Raw genomic sequence first — 19545 nt, forward strand, 5'->3', positions numbered from 1 at the left:
ATAGCTGTGCGGTTGGAGGTTGTCCGCGGGACGCCTGGGCAGAGATGAACTCTTTTTGGTAGTGCAAGTGGTAGGGAAACCCCCGACGTTGGACACACGCCATGAAGGACAGGTACCCAAGCAAACCATTAATATCCCTGGGACATCCCTACAAGGTCGCGAACGTCACGAATATCTCGACATCCATAGGATATCTATGGGATATCGCACAATTTCATTGCGTTTTGGGCTTACTCCAGTAAACAATAGACGTCCCATGTATGTTGGAAGGATATCGCGCTCTGGATGTTTGAATGTCCCATGACAAGCAGCCTGCAGATCCTAGGGATGTCTATGGGAGATCCAGGAAATATTTGTTTGTCCTTATAGAGATGGTAACCTGAATTAAAAACAGAGTAGTTGGTAGGAAGGGATGTCAGAAATGTTGTTGGGTATACTGTGGGTTGATGCAGAAACACAGGAATTGCGAAGATACATCCTCGTCACCGTTACAAATGGTTTATGCCACGCTACCCCTAACGAACGTGTGTGTAACGATTTGTATTTCAGTATATGTTCCATCCAGCTCGCAAATAGAGGTTACTGCGGGTTTTCCCAAGTGGTCCAAGTGAGGCGGGCAGAGTTCGGCACTTATGCTGGCGTGTCCCACGGTGTTGCTGTACTGTGATGAATCCTGTTAGGCTAAGGTAATGTTTTGTTCCCAATAGTATCAAATGGGTTAAAACACACAATAAATACTATTTGCTGGTACACAGTTGCAGTGGTCTCTACGCACTCTACAAACACTAAATATGTGATGCACAAAATTGTTAAAAGCAAAATATGTACGATATTCGTAACCTCCTGTATATATCCAAATATCCGTGACATACGTCGCAGGGACTTTCAGTGGATCTACAAACATGGCAGAAATGCTAGTCGCTGGGATATCACATGGATGTAAAACGGATCTGTGCCAAACTCCACTGGATATCCAAACGTCCCGGGCGAGATATCTTACGGATATTTGCTGGATGTATCTGGTTTGCTGGGACGTTATATGCAAGCATTTGCTGCACCAGAGAGGAACGAAGAGCAAACATGAAGTGGCATGTCGTGCCCCGTCGCACCCCGAAAGATATCTTAAACCGTTGGTACTTGAATCTACCCATTGTTTGAGCTGTTTCACTTCGGCATTCCAGAACAGAGAACGGTCGAGTACAACCTCCAGAAACCAGTAATGGGAAACTCTTGCTAAGGCCTCTGTGTTCAAGTTCAGAATGAAGTGTGGCGGAAGTTTACGACTGAAATGTAGGAAGGCAGTATTTGTTCTATAGATGTCCATACTCCTTTGCGTTGGGTGCATGAAAAGCGTATCGACAGCGTCCTGCAGACTTCGTTGGAGTGTTGGCCACTTCTTACCGGATGACCAAATGCAAATATCGTCGGTATATGCTCCATCGTGCGCCCCTCGGCAAAATGGCAGGGATACCACAGACTCCAAAGCAGCTCTCCTGTGCATTAAAAACATGGGCATCCGCGGTTCCCTTGCCTCAGTGGTGATAGACATCCTGTGCGCCCTGAAGTCCCTACAAGATCGCTCCCACTACGTTGCCTTTCAGTGGGTTCCAGGGCATTGCGGAATAACTGGGAACCACGAGGCCGACGCTGGCGCTGCCGCTGCACACCAACAACGACCTTCTATGCCCATTATACTCTCGAGAGGAGACAGAAGATCCCTCCTCAGGCATTTGTCCGATTCCTGGTCTACCCTACAGTGGCAACACGACATTCCAACTATGTCCTCTTTGGGGAATGTAGACCCAACGCTGTCATACCGACTGCCTGCAAAGCTTCCTCGTCCTCTGAAGTCACTCATCCACAGGCTACGTCTGAATGTGGCCTTCACTCCGTCCTATCGATACCAGCTAGGCTGTGAGGCTAGCCCTATGTGCAACGAGTGTGGCAGTTGTCTGTATTGCCACTATATGTTCGTATGAAGAATGTTCTGTTTTGTATGTACCCAGAGAGCTCGTCAGAATTATTGTTCCGAATGATTCCTGTTCCTGAATTAATGAGTCCTGTCTGTGTGTGTGAGGGGGGTTCAGTGTAGCCGGCGACTCGATTTTGGATTGCGTCCCCTGCCCTAAATGAACGATGAATGATTCAACACCAATCATGAGATAGCCGTCGTCCACAGCACGGAAGATATGTATCACAAGGCCCAGTGGACGGCTACAGCACTGGACTGAAACAGCGAAGGCCCGAATCCATAGTGATGATAACATGGCATCTAATCAACTTCGACTTTAAACCTGCTTCTAGCACCCCGGACACTAATCTTCTAATCTGTGTTTCGTGAACTCGGAGTATTTCAAACATCGATGGGGTCACCTTTGGTCAATACATCGCTTCTACTTTGCGTTTGATGCAAACCCAATTAGTGTCATTTCAGAAGCTAACGTTGAGAATAATAAACAAAGCAACAATAATAGTGGAAATACTGTTTAAAATAGGTATGGGAAAAAACAGAACTGGAATCGTGCAACATGGTTTGTGTATCGTTATAAGAGGGTTGTGTCCCGAGGGCACCAGGTGATCGTTATAAGCGGACTGTTTCCTCATGAAGAAGTCTACACTTTTTTCTCATGGATAACTTTTTGCTTATCTACATCACTCACGTTATTACAACAGAAGAGACAGAAGCGCGGCTGAAATTGATGGTCATCAATACAAGACAAATTGAGTAAAATTGCTTGAAACATCATTGAAACATCAGGATACCACACTCCTCTCCCTCTTCGAACATCGTATCACCTCCACTACGCCACCATTATAGAGAGTGCATTGCTCGTTGCTCGACGTATTGGTATTCGAGGTTGTAGCACGCTGATGATGATTACTACACTAGGAACAAGAAAAAAGTACGTTTCGTATATGTGTAGAGGCCTTGTACCAGCTTTCTTCACCTGCATAAGGCCGACGCTTAATCGGAACCGCTACCTTTTTTGACAACATTGTTCAGCCTCTCAATAGTTAGGTGGATAAACGGGGATCGAGGTAACCTTGTCAAGACTCTTGGCTCACACAACTGATCAATCGTCTTCACTCCAAAGTCCTTGATACTATTGCTTGCTACTATTCTGGATGCTGGCAAGTGTCAAACTGAGGTTTATTGGTAATGTGTCGCAAGGGGAAGCAATAACGATGATGACAGGAACTTTTTTTTAACTTTATACTTATGAATAACACTAGCAATGCCATAAAAAGGAAACACGCGTCGCTGCCATCTCATTTAGCAACAACAACAACAACTAAATCATGACTAAGGCCTGGGGTGATTCACCGCTTCAGAGCAGTACACTACCCCCCATTACACGAGAAGCGTGAGATGTGAAATATGAAAATGAAGTTATGTGCAAGTACAACACTTGAACTCCCGTCCTCTGGTTGCGCAACGCTACGTCACACAAAAGGAAGAAGCACATGAAAGAAGCGCCAATGGTCCTTGAGATGCAGGGGAGGACCCTACAGCGTCTGGAGCAAGCCGGTAGCCAAGAGGAACTCCAAGAACATCAGAAGTCCTCGACGGTGTTGGACATGGCTCTGACATGGGCCAAGAATTGCAGCCAGGTTGAACGTCTGTCGGCTAGCACCACTCAGCTGAGCACAGAGTTGCCGCCTCTCTGTTTCGCAGAGCTGACATTCTATTAGGACGTGCTCAATTTTCGCTACGACGCCACATTTGGAGCATACGCAGCTGTCACAGTATCCGATTCGGCACTTGAATTGGGGAGTGAAGGCTACGTTGAGACGAAGCCTGTGCAGGAGGGACGTAAAATAGCGTGGTAAACGGTCAGGAACTGAGAAGGACATAGTGGGATCCACCGAATACATGAGAGACCTGTCAGTGATGTCCCGACTCCACTGCTGGCGAGCTAGTGGCTGGATGAGCTCATTCAGAAGTGATCTCCTGTCTCCTCCTGATAACACCGTTGGTACAACAGTCCGAGACTGTTGGGCAGCCGTTGCCGCTCTGTCGGCTTCGTCGTTTCCGCTCAAACCACAGTGACCCGGGACCCACTGCAGGGATATATGATGACCGTGATCGCTTACACGCTGAACCTGATGGAGGATATCAGTGACAACTGGGGCGAGCGATCCACGTATTCCCATGTTTGTTATACATTGAAGAGCTGCCTTTGAATCTGAGTAGATGACCCAGGCCCGCGGATCGTCACAGGACGTCTTACGTAGAAACAACAGGATAGCATATAACTCAGCCGACGTTGATGATGTGCGGTGTGAGAGACGGTATCCATGTGAAACACCGTCAGTTGGGATAACAAATGCAGACGATGAACATTCATGACTGGAGGATCCGTCAGTGAAAACTGCAGTGTGGTCCGAATATCGACTGTACATCATATCCGCTGCAAGCTGTTTCAGAACTGATGTAGGCACTTGGTTTCGTTTGACATTAAGACCAGGAATTGACAATGCGATCGATGGTACTGGAAGCGACCACGGAGGCGTCGTGGACACCACTGATCTTGCAGAAAGCGGGGGAACCTTAGGTTTCACTTCCATGAAACAGTTGTATACGTTACATTGCTTCCGGCGACAAACTTTTGCTATTAGTGGATGGCGGCGGTGGTGTGCTCTGAGGCGCAAGTAATGGCGAATGGTCTCCCTCTGCCGTAAGACTTCAATGGGTATTTCGCGGGCTTCTGCTATCACCATCCGCGTTTCCGCAGCTCTCGGGACGCCAAGACATACCCTTAAGCTCCGTGCTAGAATACACCGCAGTCGTTGTTCTTGCGTCTGTGAAATTCCATGCAAGACTGGTAGGCTATATAGCAGAGTCCCTCGGACTAGGGCTTTGTGGATGGTCAGAAGAGACTTCTCATTCAGTCCCCACTTCGGCCCAGCAAAGTGGCGAATGACGGAAATCCACCGGTGTGCCTTTGTGTCCAGGTGATCGATGTATTTCTTCCAGGATAAGTTGGAGTCTAGGATGACACCTAGGAATCTATGGTGTGCTACCTGCCTAAGAGGCGTATCGCCAAGGAAGAGCTGATACCGATGCATATGCTTCCGAGTAAAAGCCATGGCTGCTGTTTTATCAGTTGATATATCCATGCCTGCCTCCGTTAGGTACCGCAAGATGTTATCCAGGGAATGCTGAAGACGGCGTAGGATTGCAGGCCTCGATTTCCCAACAGTCCAAATGCAGACGTCATCAGCATAGATAGATATATTGACTTTAGGGGTGATACAGGACTTTAGGCCTGCCATTACAAGGTTGAAAAGGATAGGACTTAAAACGCTGCCTTGTGCTACGCCCTGAGTCAAGACAACTTTCGAAGTGACTCCTTCTTTTCTGCGACCAGAGAGTGTTCTGTGGCGCAAAAAATCAGCCAGCCACAAGAACATTCTGTCGGGAACGCCTGCTTCCAACAATAGATGCAGAACGTTGGCATGACTGACGGTGTCGTAGGCTCTCTTGACGTCCAGGAACACTGCCATGATTATTTTCTTCTAGCTCCTCGCTTGCTCGACGGTGGTGACGAGATCGAGAACAGGTCTATCGAGCTACGATTCCGACGGAAGCCTGCCATCTCTTCGGGGAAGGTACGATGACCCTCAAGCCACCACTCCAGTCTACGCAAGATCATTCGCTCCAAGACTTTACCAAGACCGTCAGGCTAACTGGACGAAAGGATGACAGGTCAGATGGATGCTTTCCAGGCTTTAACAACGGGACTACTACGGCATCTTTCCAAGACTGCGGCACTTCACCGCTTCTCCATGATGTATTGAAGACATAGATCACACAGAAACACAGCCGTCGCTAAGGTTTCGGATGGCTCGATAGGATATTCCATCTCCACCTGGCGTCGATTGTACTCGTGAAGGGCACACCGTGGCATTGAATTCACCCAATGTGAAGTCCATATCCATCTGTTCGTTCACCACTGGTTCTCTTCGTGAGATTGCCTCCTGTATCTCGGAAGTGGAAACGCGGAATACGTCAGTGTTTGAAGCTCGCGGATTTGCGGATACAATCTTGCAGAAGTCCAGCGCAACAGAGTTCTCGGACCGCATGAAAGACAGCGCTGGCACTCCCAAAGTATTTTTGGGCGGGAAGGTCTCTCTCAGACTCCGGGCCACGCTCCACACTCTAGCAGCGCGAGTAAAAGGCGACAGCGTTGCACAGAATTGACGCCAGCGCTCTCTGTCAACATTCTTTAGTTCCTTCTGTACTACCCTGGCAGCATGCCGGGCTTCTATAATGTCTTGAAGCAGCCCCGATCGTCTAGCCTTTTGTTCAGCTCTCCGCCTTTGCGCTCGTAGTTCGTCCACGCGAGGATTTGTTCCCATATGTCCTGTCGCGACCTTTACGGTTCGCGAACAGCATCGAAGAGAAGTAGTCAGCGTTTCGGTTAGCTGCTCTGCTGACATGTTCGGCTGCGCCATTTCTGTACAAGGCGTTCGAAAGTCCTTCCAGTTAATTAACCTAACAAATTTGGTCCTGGGTTGGCCAGTATACCTGTCGCATGAAATGTAGATGAGCAAATGGTCACTTCCTTTCCCATCGGCATCAGTCGACCACGAGAGACTCCTGGAAACATCTTTTGAGCAGATGGACACGTCCAGGACGTCAGTTGAGAAATCTCTACGCAGGAACGTTGGCGAACCATCATTGAGCAGACACAGGTCCATTTCGTCGATGACGTCAACCCATCTTTTTCCCCTCCTGTCTGTACGTGCACTTCCCCACCGTGGATGGTGCGCATTGATGTCCCCCACTACCAGGAACGGCGGTGGTAGCCCAAGAATTATGTCCCGTATGCTCTGCTGTGACAAGGTAATAGAGGGCGGGAGATACAAACTTACAACAGTAAATCTCATTTAGGTTCACCAGTTCTCAGTTAGGTACAGTTCACCATGCTAAAAATCTCAGTAATCGAATCATCGCGTCACTTTGATCAAAGAAATCTCGTTATGCCCGAGGCTACCTTCGTGTTAAGACTGACGTAGGCTGTTTTCTACAGGTCACCCTGAACATGTAACCTTGGGAACAACATATGTGCACGCACGTAGACAACAGCGCGGCGACGAAGCGACGGAGCGCCATGTGCACGTGGCTCAATTTAATTGAATTGCATTGCGTTCGCAGTTTGTCGGCATTTCCTCATCAGACGGATATTCATTTAACAACAACAATGCAGCATCCAGAGCAGATACAACTCGTTCCATTCCAGACACATTATTCAGAGCGACACCACATGTAATGAAGGTAAATCATCACGTTGCACTGACGAGGGCTGCGCATCCTGGTTAAGGCTTCTCGGCGCCTGTCGGCTGGAATCAAATTATCACGTAATGTCATTGAAGGAGATAATTCACGCTAGTGTAATCGACTAAGTTGTCACAGGCAGCTATTCTTTGGTGTTGCAAGAAATATTGCTCCAATAAATCATCCTTGCACCTGTACAGGTGTATAGGAATTGCCCTTACCTTTTCCCGTCGGGCCCCTGTATATTTAAGGGCGAAATGTTACGTGGTCAAACACATCTTGAACCAGAGCAACCAAGTCGCCCAAGTTGAAGCTGTTCAAGTCGCTATGGGTCTTATCTATTTCGTAGCGGGCCTCGTCGCAGCTCTGTACGCATTGCCGTACGGCGAATGCTGTGATCCTCGTCCGACGAATGACAGTGAGCAGCCGCCACCACCACCAGTTTTTTGCTATGACGTAAACTAGGGTTTAAACTAATTGGGAGCAGTTTTGTATGTTTGTCCATGTGTACAAAACTTCGTTATGTTACATATATAGCTACTCGCGAATGAAGTGACCTGTTGTTGAATCCAGCTTTTAGCAGCGGTGTTCTATACTTCAGGCTCTCAGCAGTATTTCAGTTTAGAAGCCGCGGGATAGTCTACTTCCGTCTATTATTTCATTTATTTAGTTCGGTACACATCGACTTTACAGATTTACTAATACACGTTTTCATTACAGCCTCCTGCATTAAGGTTGTCATTCCAAACGTGTTCGGACTAGGAACGGTAAGTTGGAGACTGTTATGTGCACTTTTCTTAGTTTTTAACGTGAATTGATTGCAATGATCATCTTCATGGCTTAGTGAAATGGCTGAAACCCATCACAAAACAAAATAAAATAAAATGTGAACGCTACATGATCAAAACCAGCATAAGAAGTGTTCCGCCATTGTCTATATGCGTTCGTTCGAATTTTGATATTTGATTGTCTTTATTATGTTACAAAATGACTATTAGCTTAACAACTATGGCGGGTATGTGGGTTAACGTCGATCACATGAGAGTTCTCTGCACACCGTATTTAACGTGCCTCGCGGAGGAAAGCGTGCCTGAGCAACCTGTTCATCCCCAACCAAATTTACGCCGCCCTCAGCCGAGCCTGATTCCGCTTGGGATTTGTAGTGTACACCTTACCAATAATAATTCTTAATATTTTTTTTTTCTTGAACACCCTCCTAGTTTAATAAACATACGAATCCCAAATCGGCAGGCGGTGAGGTCGGAGATATCTATAACGATAGGCAGTAATATAGATGCGATATTATGCTATACACAGATCCACACAACGCTTAAAAATATAAAACGCTCATCAGCTCCCACGGCATAGTGGTTAGGATTTTCACGCCGGGACTGGGAGGTGGTGGGTTCGAATTCTACCACCGGCTGTGCTGTCTGAGGTTTTCCCTGGGTTTTCCGATGACTTTCCTGACGAATGTCGGCACAGTTCTCCCTGCAGTCGGCCCGGGACGCATACTAGCCCCCCTGTCACCCACTCCTTCCTACTGTCCTCTCTCCATCTGTCCACGTCTGTACGCCGCTCATAGCCACAGTTGTTTCGCGGCGCTAACACGGAATTACAAATATAAAAATGAAACGCTCCTGATGTGGCACGTACGAATGCATATGGCTACTTCCCTTGCGCACACTCACGACGCTCACGGTCAACGCTGCTAAAGAAACTCAACTATATAGCAAGAAAATTCGCATTGGTGCCAAAAGCGTTTTAAGTGCGGTGAGTTTATATGTCAATCGCTTGCGGCAAATTTTGGTCACATAGAGCACCACATAGGGCACATGGCCACCACATAGTGCATACAAATGCTAACTGCACTTGGCCATCGAGGCTTGTGGTTTAAATTACTTTAGTTTGAGTATTTTACTGCGTTCCTGAACAGCATATGCCACGCTCTTGCTCTAGCGAAGACGCTCCCCTAACTCACCACAAGCGAAAAGGGTCCCAAAAGACTCAGTGTAACCAAACGAGCGGTCACACAGAAGCAAGAGTGAAAAAAAAGAAAAAAACGAACTCCGCAGAAGGAGTAAATGGGATGAGACTGAAGAGGGAACAAAGTCGTCGTTCTCTCAGGAACAGTCCAAGGTCTTGCGAGTCTTCTCTAACGATGCACTATACAAGTATACAGTTGGTGGGAAAGACGATAAGAATGCGCGCCTACCACAGTGACTCGGAATGAAACTTTTTAGGAACCACTCATTTAAGCATGTGCATAAACAGCGCAGTTCAACCAGAGTGGCGTAGTTGTAGCTGAAGCAACGAAACATACGTATGAGTATAAGAATAGAACATTTGAAGGGATTGTTCGCTCCCGTAATCTAATTAAAATAAATGTACTTATGTGGCAAGAACGTGTGTCTCTAAACGAATCCCCTATAAGTCCTGCCGCTCGGAATCGTTGTATTTTTAAAAATTATGCGTATTTTACCGCAAGAGCCATGGAGCAGGCTTGTACAAGGTAATCACAAAACGTATTTAAGTTAAGTTACGGAGTACCGAGCAAAAATGTAACTGAGAAAAGGTCTAAATACCCAATCATGCGAGGTATTTAAGATAAAGTAATCAACACTCTGAAGAGTAACTCGTTACTTTCAAGATCATTTGACGTCACAGTTGGAATTCGCTATCAAATAAATATGAAGAGCGTGAAGATCAAAATTGCGTTACCAAAAGCCTCTTGTGCTCGAAAGACATTACTATCCGATAGCCTGCCGCGTATTATAAACGACACTAGCTAATGGTAGCTATCCTTAATACTCAACAGGCACTCTACAGATGCGAATGCGTTCTACAAAATTTACAGAATTTACTGTCGGCATGGTTGGATTAACTACCTTCTGAAAGTATTTGCAAGATATCAGGTTACCAGCACAAATATTTAAGAGACGTAACTTATATACTTTACTAAAGTTACTGTACAAGTCTGCCAGGAAGGTACACGCTCTGGGATGAGAAAACCAGAGAGCCTCTCATCCGCTCCGGTGACGTTGCATGACGTTAACGTTGAGGGTCACGTGGAAGCAAGCGGTTTTCCTCCTCGCGTACTCGCCTCAGCACGAACCGAAGGCGAAGATGCCTGACAACAGAATGCCACTGCCGCTGCCTCATCTAGCCACGCCACATAGGTACAGAACACATGCTAAATGCCTCTTTCCCGCCTTCGCAGCGTGGACACATAAAGTCAGAATTCGTCTGCCACCTGATTTCGCCGTCCTACGAATTCAAGGACTCGCAAATGATTGCAGCAAACTCCGCAAATTTGAGCCTAGAGACTAAAAATGCAACACGCTTTGCAGAAAACCACTCTTGAGTAAACTATGGGTCCAAAGCACGTTCGTGTTTGGCTCCTGCCATTTAAAACACGATCATAATTGGCTAGCTCTTATTTGTTACGCCACGTCGACGAGTAAGCAGTTTTCTCTATATAGGTGGTGTTGGCCTAGCCTGGCCGCTCGATGTCTAGGAACGCCATCGCAGCGTTACAGTTCTCCCATGAAGCCGCGCATACGTCTCTACGCTCGGGAATTTCAAATTGCATGGTTTCCACCACTTTGCGATACCGGTACTAGATTACACCATACAATTTCACGCAAAGTGACGCAGAAACGTGGTAAAGTAGGAACTGTACTGCCCTTTCCACCAACAAAATATACGATCTGATATGTCAACAGCAGACTATATCTTGAAGGGTCACAACTCCCAGCTGCATACTTACGTCAAATGAATACCACAATTTTTACGAAGTGCCATTTTTCGTCAATAAGTTTCAGAAATTATATATAATCATGTTGCAAGGTAATTGAACGGCATTCGCCACTCCCCTCACGTTTTGCAACACTCCCTCCCCGTGCTTATGATTCTGAATAAATAACCGGCCACGACAATCTTGGTGTGTCTGGACTTCGTTATCATCTAGCCGAACCCAACAGTCGTCTAGAGAAAATGTAATCATATTCGTGTAGTTTTACGTCTCTATCCCTTTTTGTATTTGCAGATTTTTTACATCAGTTAGCTGTTGCTTCTTTCTTTTATATTCGCCACAGCTCTATTATGAGATGTTATAATATGTCATCTCTTTCTGCAGTGTCTCGCTGGCAAGTTCAACACGTGCGTCAGCAGTTCGGTGAGTCAGCGCCTGCCGTCTATGCAGTAGGCTTGCCACCCTTCGTAGTGAAAAATACCGGCTGAGGGAGATGAGGTGGAATAGAGGGAAAGGAGGAAAAACTCGCGGGAAAGGGAAGTGGTTTAGGGATGGAAGAGCACACACAGAAAACGAGAGAGAGAGATAGAGAGCTCAAGATAACACGAAGAAACATATGTTCCTGTGTGGCTAGACCATTGGTGTTAGAAATTGCTATAAACAGGCATGAACGCTACACTGGATCGCATTGAGCAACCGGATTCGACTGCCACTTACTTTGAAAAGCCTTTTTACGGGCAACCGGCAGATCGAGCAAATAACCGGCCGTGCCGGTATAATACCGGCCTGGTGGCAACGCTACTATGCAGTCGTCCAAACTAACAACAACAATAAATGATGGAAAAGTGGTGATGACATGGGATGAAATGACTCCCCCAAAACGATTCAACGCAACCATGCCTAAACTATTTTGTGGTTGCAGGAGTTGTGTGGTGGTGGTGGTGGTGGTGGGAGGGGGGGGGGGAGGCAAATCAAATTGAATTACGTTCTGTGGCATAACGGTGCTCTCACGTGCGCTCGTCTTCCAATAATGACAAGAAACTATTCTGTGTCTCCTATAAATACGTCTAGCCCCCACAGACAAACGCTGTTTTTCGCTTCAAAAGAATATGCAGGTTAAGAAGTCTGCAAATTACGAAGGAACTAAGTCTGAATAGAGATGCACAGAACGACACACGCGCAAACAAACACAGTGCCCAAACAGAGCACAGTTCCAACGTAGTGCATCCCATGTATGGAAATCTAGTTTTCGCAATAATAGTTCCCCCCACAATGTTTACGTCTCGTACTTGCACGTGACTTGCGACATTTGCGATTGGCAACGCGCCAATTCCTGGATCGAAGAGGGTATTCGCCTCTCCAGCTGGCTGCTCGCCAACCAGCAGACCCCAGCAGAAGTACTCAATCAATGATGCAGACGACAGGTATATTTCGCGCTGACCTGCTGCTGAGCTGCTGTTGTCAGCGAATATAGCCTAGGATGCGGCTAGGAGGCGGGAGTTCATAAATGTCCGCATAATACACAACCAAGCGTGCACACCAGCAAACGAAATCCTGTGTGTGTGCTTGACGAGGTTGTATTCATCTACGCCTTGGTTGATTGATTTGTTGGTTGAAATCCCAAATGTTGTAGTTAATGTATTTCTGTTGAACGTACGTTAAACTGACGCCTATTACAGGACGGCATCATCAACCAAGTTCTTCTACTCCTGAAGGTGGGTAATCTTCACATATGATTACACATCTTTACACATCCTTACTGCGCATGCTGGTTACGCCTGATATCTAAACAACAGAAGCTACTGAAAAGACACTAGGCAGTAGGACACGACTAGTAGATTGTCGTTGCCTGTTCTTTGCTTTCAGTGCGTGCTGCAAGGGCTACTCTACCTCTTGGAAAACGGGGAATTAACCCTCAGTGACGTCGTATCCTCCGTACTCAACATCGTTGCCGCACTGCTGGACAAACTGGGAGGTATCTTTAGTCTCACGTTGGTTGACAAAAAAGATCAGTTCGACATATACTCATAGGAGGCAATGCAGATATTTTGACTAAGATCTACAGCTTTTTCCGCCGTTATTAATCCCGTTGTCGTTCATTTTAATCCTTATACCATGACATTTAATCAATTTGCCATCGGAATTAATTCTCGTTTCATTATTTTTAATCCTCCTTTCACATAATGTAATCTGTTTCTCACGCAATTTAATCCAAGTGACTATGTGTGGGCTACGTGACATTTTTGTGTAATCTGGGACAATTCCCATGTGTACGCATATTGCACATGCTTTTCACTAATATTGTGGGTTTCTGCATCATAATGGGATACTGTGAGACTGTCAATCTGGATTACGGTATTTTGAGACAATTCCCATGTCTATGGGGGGGGGGGGGGATATGTTTATTACGAAAAAAAAGAGGCAGGTAAAAAGGAAAGGTCAGCCAGGCAGAAGTCGACTTGCTATTCCTTGTAAAAAAACAAGAAAGAAAGAAAAAGAAAGAGAGAAAAAAAAAACAGAAACAGAAAAGGAGAAAGACGCAAGCGGCACATGGGCAGCAGGGGAGCATGAGTACACGATCGCTCAGAGGCAGTCCAGGAGCACAGAGTCACCCAGGAAATCTACGGGAAATGTCTACGGGTATTGCACATGCTTTTCATTAATAATGCGGGTTACTGCACCATAATGGGATACTTTGGGACGGTCAATCTGGATTGTGCTATCGTGGGACTATTCCGAGGTCTACGTATTTTACCCATGGTTTTGGTTTAAAATAGGGGGTTCTGTACCGTAATTGGATACAGTGTCCGTCAGCCTTGCTTGCAATATTGTGGGGCTATTCACATGTGTGCGGGTATTACCCATGCTTTTCATTAAATATGCGGGTTTCTGCACCTTAATGGGATACTGTGGAACTGTCGATCTTGATTACGATGTCCTGGGACTATATGCATGTCTATTGATATTCCCGTTGCTTTCAATTAAAGCCGCGGTTCTTTGCACGGTTAAGGGGTACTGCGGGTCTGTCAATCTGGATTACGATATTATTTTACTATTTCAGTGCCTATGGGTTTTACCCATGCTTTTCATTCAAAATGCAGGTTTCTGCAATATAACGGGATACTGTGGGACTGTCTATCCGGTTTAGGATATTGTGGGTCTACTCCCATGTGTGCGGGTATTACCGACGCTTTCCATTAATTATGCGAATTTTCGCACTGTAATGAAATACTTGATCCAGATTGACAGTCCCATAGCTTCCCATTACAGTGCAAACACTCATTTTGAATTAAAAGCATGTGTAATACACGTAGGCATGGAAATAATCCCACACTATCGTGATCCAAATTGACAGACCCACAGAATCCTATTACAGCGCAAAAACCCACGTTTTTAATGAAAAGCACAGGGAATACCCATAGACATGCTAATAGGCCGAGAATATCGTAATCAAGATTGCCAGTCCCACAGTATCCCATTACAGTACAGAAACACACATATTTAATGAAAAGCATGGGTAATACCCGCGCACAATGGAATAGTCCCACAATATCCTGAACCAGATAGAAAATCCCACAGTATCCCGTTATACTGCAGAAACCTGCCTTTTGAATAAGCATGGGTAATACCCATGGACACGGAAATTGTCCCACAATATCGTAATCCAGATTGACAGACCCGCAGTATGCCATTACAGTGCAAATAACCACGTTTTTAATGGAAAAGAAGTGGAATACCCGTAGACATGCATATAGTCCCAGCATATCGTAATCAAGATCGTATCCCACAGTATCCCATTAGGGTGCAGAAACCCACATATTTAATGAAAAGCATAGGTAATAACCGCACACATGGGAATAGCCCCACAATATCATAAGCAACGTTGACAGTCTCACTGTATCCCATTACGGAACAGAAACCCGTATTTTTAATGAAAACCATGGGTAAAATCCGTAGACATGGGAATAACCCCATATACCACAATCCAGATTGACCGTCCCACAGTATCCCATTATGGTGCAGAAACCCGCATTATTAATGAATAGCATGTGCAATACTCGTAGACATGGGAATTGTCTCAAAATACCATAATCAAGATTGACAGGCCCGCAGTATCCCATTAGTGCAAAAACCCGTGTTTTTAATGAAAAGCACGGGGTATGCCTGTAGACATGCTTATTGTCCCAGGATATCGTAATCAAGATTGCCAGTCCCACAGTATCCCATTTCAGTGCAGAAAGCCACATATTTAATGAACAGCAGGGGTAATACCCGCACACATGGGAATAGTTCCACAATATGTTAAACTAGATAGACAATCCCACGGTATCCTGTTATACTCCAGAAACCTGCATTTTGAATTAAAAACATAGGTAATACCCATAGACATGGAAATAGTCTCACAATATCGTAATGAAGATGCACAGTTCCACAGTATCCCATTACGGTGCAGAAAGCCGCATATCTAATGAAAAGCATGGGCAATATCCGTACACATGGAAATAGTCCCACAATATCGTAATCCATATACACAGTCCCACAGTACCCCATAACAATGCAGAAACCCATGTTTTTAATAAAAGCATATGTAATATCTGTAGACATGGAAATAGTCGCACAATATCGTAATCCATATACAGAGTCCCACAGTACCCCATCACAATGCAGAAACCTACGTTTTTAATGAAAACCATGGGTAATACTCGTAGACATGGGAATAGTCCCGCAACACCGCAATCCAGACTGACAGTCCCACAGTATCCCGTTATGGTACAGAAACCCAGAACATTAGTGAAAAGCATGTGCAATATGCGTACACATGGGAATTGTCCCAAAATACACAAAAAAAAAGTCATGTAGACCACACATAGTCGCTTGGATGTATTGGATGTGAATGGATTAAATTGCGTGAGAAGTGGATTAAGTTATGTGAAATGAGGATTAAAAATAATGAAAAGAGGATTAATTCCGATGGCAAATGGATTAAATGTCATGGTGTAAGGATTAAGGACAAGAGGATTAATAACGCTGGAAAAAGCTGTAGTATAAGGTAATTTATAATTTAGTAATTTGTTATTTAGTAATTTATAATACGGAATTGAAAAAACAACAACAGAAACTGGAAAAGCAGAGAAGATATCCTGCAACACCTTACTTCTGCATAGATCGCGAGGCATACACTATTTTACAAGTTACTCATACGGAGCCTTCTTCTGCGCAACCTGTGTTATGAAGGGCACCAAGCATTCCGCGGTAAACATATCGAAAATGCCGCGAGAAGAATAGTACGAACTAAAGTACCCGCTCCTGCATAATAACCATTCCTTTGGCAACTTTCCACGGTAACGGTAATATTAAAACGTTGCACACATATATCATTCAGTTAAATGTGGAATCAGTCTGGCTAGGTTTACTTTCAGGCTTCATGGATACCCTGCTGCTGGAGTCAGTGCTCCTTGGTGGCACACTGTCCTTCACCGTTCTGTTTTTCTTTTCCAAAGCATCATCCATTCATAGTAAAACATGGTTTAAAGGAGAGCTTCAGCAGTGCGCGAACATTTTTTTCATTCAGTCACTGGCGTTGAGAGCAGCACCGCGTTTGTCACCCGATGAGACTGGTGCTGGGAGCATCGGTATGGAGGATTTGGTTGAGCACCGAGCTGCGAGATTGTGACTTTTTATGTATGGAGGTCCTCCACTAGCTCGTGTGTATTTATGCCATATTAGAGGCCCTCACGATACGGTAAGGGGTCTTACTCTTCCTGTAGAATGTGCTTTATTTTTATTTTCTCTTGTGAGTTTATACGATTTGCGCTACGTTTCGCCAGAAAATACAAGGAACTAATGGTGTAAGAGTCAGGGCAGAATGGATAGTAGAAAGAAGATTCACGGTTTCACCGCTAATAATAAACTGTAGGTTATCTTCCCGAAATTCAAAATCAAAACTTGTTTGACCTTATCTCTAAATGAAGTGACACAGAACACACTACAACAACAGAGATGATGTGGTAACTTCCAACCACTGTACCCATGAAATGCATCAAGAGAATGAGACTAACAGCACACCCAGCCTAGTTGCCTCCTCTCCCCTCCAGCCAAAGCGTGTGCCTTTGTCTATCCCCAAGCAGCACAATGTACTGATAGTCGAGTGCAGTAGGGGGGGCCAGGTGGCCAGTGCAATAGGGGTGATCAGGTCTACCTGTTTTTCCCTTAGCACCATATCTATGAGGTCTTTCTGTTTGTTCCGCATTTTTGGACAAATGGAATCCCATGGTGCCTTGCTATCGTCACAATTTCTATCTCTCTCTCACTTACTCCGTCTTTCTTTCTTTTTTTTCATAAGCGTGTCCTTCTATTTGCCGATTCCCAGCGCAACTGTGGCTCCATTCTTTGTCGTGCTAGTCTTGTCGTTTTTCGGTTCGAGTGTACTTGCTCGATTATTTCGCTTGTATTGCATTCTCGTGCTGTAATATGGATAATAGAGCATCATGCTCACATTAAGAACTGTGATGATTGTGAAACGTGTCGGCCTGCCAAATGGTATTGGTGGAATGTACCGCGTATCAACTGGGACGTGGTTAAAAGCACGCTGTTCATTCCCGTTGCAGTTAAGGAGCTACTCTCACAGCTTACCGGTCTCGGATGTGGAGTTAAAAAGTTAGTCGACGGCTTGTCTAGCGGCGTGTTTGGCCGCTCGGACGTATTGGAGGCGCGCCTCCTCACAGATCTCTGCAAATCTCTTCCTACTCCCGCCTACGTTAGATGTGACAAGCACAGTGTAAACCTGACGCTCCCGAGCGCTCTCAAAGCTGGTGACGTGAGTACGCCCTTTATATCAGTGCCTAGCTATATGAGCCGAGACGCATGTTGAATACTGCATTTACACACCCCGCGCTCATTTGCATCGACGTTCTTGTAACGAGCAAAACAGTCAGAGAATGGTTGTAATTCACGTGAAACCAACGGGTGGTACTATAAGCATCCTAATAAATTGTTGTTCATCGCGTTATATACCCGTTCGTCTCTGCCTATCAGCAGCCTATCAACAAAGAACATCCTCAATTTTGACTGTAGCAGGACTGTAAAGCGAATTGCACAGTTCAAACCGCCGTCCGGTGTTGGTGATCTCTCGTACCCTTATTTCAGTGTCAGCATCGAAAAGTAGCCAACTGTGTGCGACTATAGAATATCCCTGAACGAGATAGAAATGGTTGTGCACGTCTTTTATATTACAACGGCTGCTGCTTAGACAGGGCCGTTAATCGCATCTGACTGTTACACAAAAAAAAAAAGGAGAAAAAAAAAAGAAGACAAGAGAGATCTTCAGTCAGCAGAAGATGTGATCCATTTCTGAGTCCGCTTCAACTTTACGTTTGAGACTACAGTAATAAAGTTGCCGCGCGTTAGAAATTCCATGGTAGCCGATGGTTCATTGCAAATTCATTTAAAGCAGTGCATTTTCTTGAATGGGAGTGATTTAATGACGTTCTTTTCTCTACCACAAGTGCCTGGGGAAGACGCTCAATCTCTGCTCCGACCAGGTACTACTCCTTCATGGTCCTCTAACTCTAAGAGCTTCCTCCTTAAAGGATGTTCTAGATTACATTATTCACACTTTTGCAGCCTAAGCTCCTGAGCGGACTTGTGGATGGAGTGATAGTACGTACATGCCACAGTTCTCACATTAAGTGTATAGTTGACAGTACCCAATTTGATTTGTTCATAAAGCACGAGCGTATACGCACATAAATCTGCTATCTTATCTGCTATAAGAACGAACGAAAGCACTTCTTCTATAAGACCACGTATTTTATTTCTGGTAGAAAAGAGGCACAACCAAAACTAATAACTGATGCGATTTGTTAGTGCATCGTGAAGAACTTGTCACCCCAGAGCCTTGGGGGTCTCGTCAACACCCTTCTCTGTCAAGTTTACAGCTTCCTCTACAGACTGCTTGGAGGTGGCTCAGGAGCTGGTCTCAAAGACCTATCAGGCTTGCTTTTTGGACTCCTTAACGAGCTCGCAAATTGCCGTAAGTGACGCAGCACATAACTGGTGCACGGTGAACTGTCGTAGATAACAGATGGCGGGGGTTCTTTTCTAGCGGCTGAAACTTGCTAAGTTGAACATGATGCGGCCACCAAGCCACTATTTTCCTCCTGGAGCTTCATCTACGATTCCTTTTAATGGCTCTACTGAATAAACTGCATGGTTCATACTGCCTATATGAATAGAGTTACTTCCTTTTATCGGCGTGTAGATGCGACATGAAGATGAATAGTAAAAGCTGAGCACCCCCTATGAGTGTCCCCAGGGGTCTGATCTTCAACTTGTCTTATCCCCTGACGCGCGTTAAATGGATCACTTTGGCCCGTGATTCGCCAGCAGCTCTAGCCTACCGAAGCCTACCTACCAAAGGAGGAGACTACCAAAGCCAAGCCAAGCCAAGCTTCCCCCCTTTTTTTTATTCTTTGGCGGAATAAATATATTTCCCCGCCCCTAGTAAAGC

At 45.4% G+C, this 19545-nt stretch overlaps 1 protein-coding gene across 1 annotated transcript; it reads left to right on the plus strand.

Annotated features, from left to right (window-relative positions):
• Nucleotides 1-7555: 7555 nt before the first annotated feature.
• On the plus strand, nucleotides 7556-19261 carry LOC135383458 (uncharacterized). Its single transcript, XM_064612898.1, has 10 exons — nucleotides 7556-7700; nucleotides 8003-8049; nucleotides 11421-11459; nucleotides 12716-12751; nucleotides 12903-13011; nucleotides 17645-17853; nucleotides 18542-18577; nucleotides 18660-18695; nucleotides 18903-19068; nucleotides 19141-19261. Exons 1-10 carry the CDS (start codon nucleotides 7610-7612, stop codon nucleotides 19155-19157), a joined length of 786 nt encoding a protein of 261 aa, XP_064468968.1. The 5' UTR covers nucleotides 7556-7609; the 3' UTR covers nucleotides 19158-19261.
• Nucleotides 19262-19545: the final 284 nt, after the last annotated feature.

This window comes from Ornithodoros turicata, chromosome 2 (genome assembly GCF_037126465.1).
Source record: "Ornithodoros turicata isolate Travis chromosome 2, ASM3712646v1, whole genome shotgun sequence".
In the NCBI taxonomy this organism is placed as follows: Eukaryota; Metazoa; Arthropoda; class Arachnida; order Ixodida; family Argasidae; genus Ornithodoros; species Ornithodoros turicata.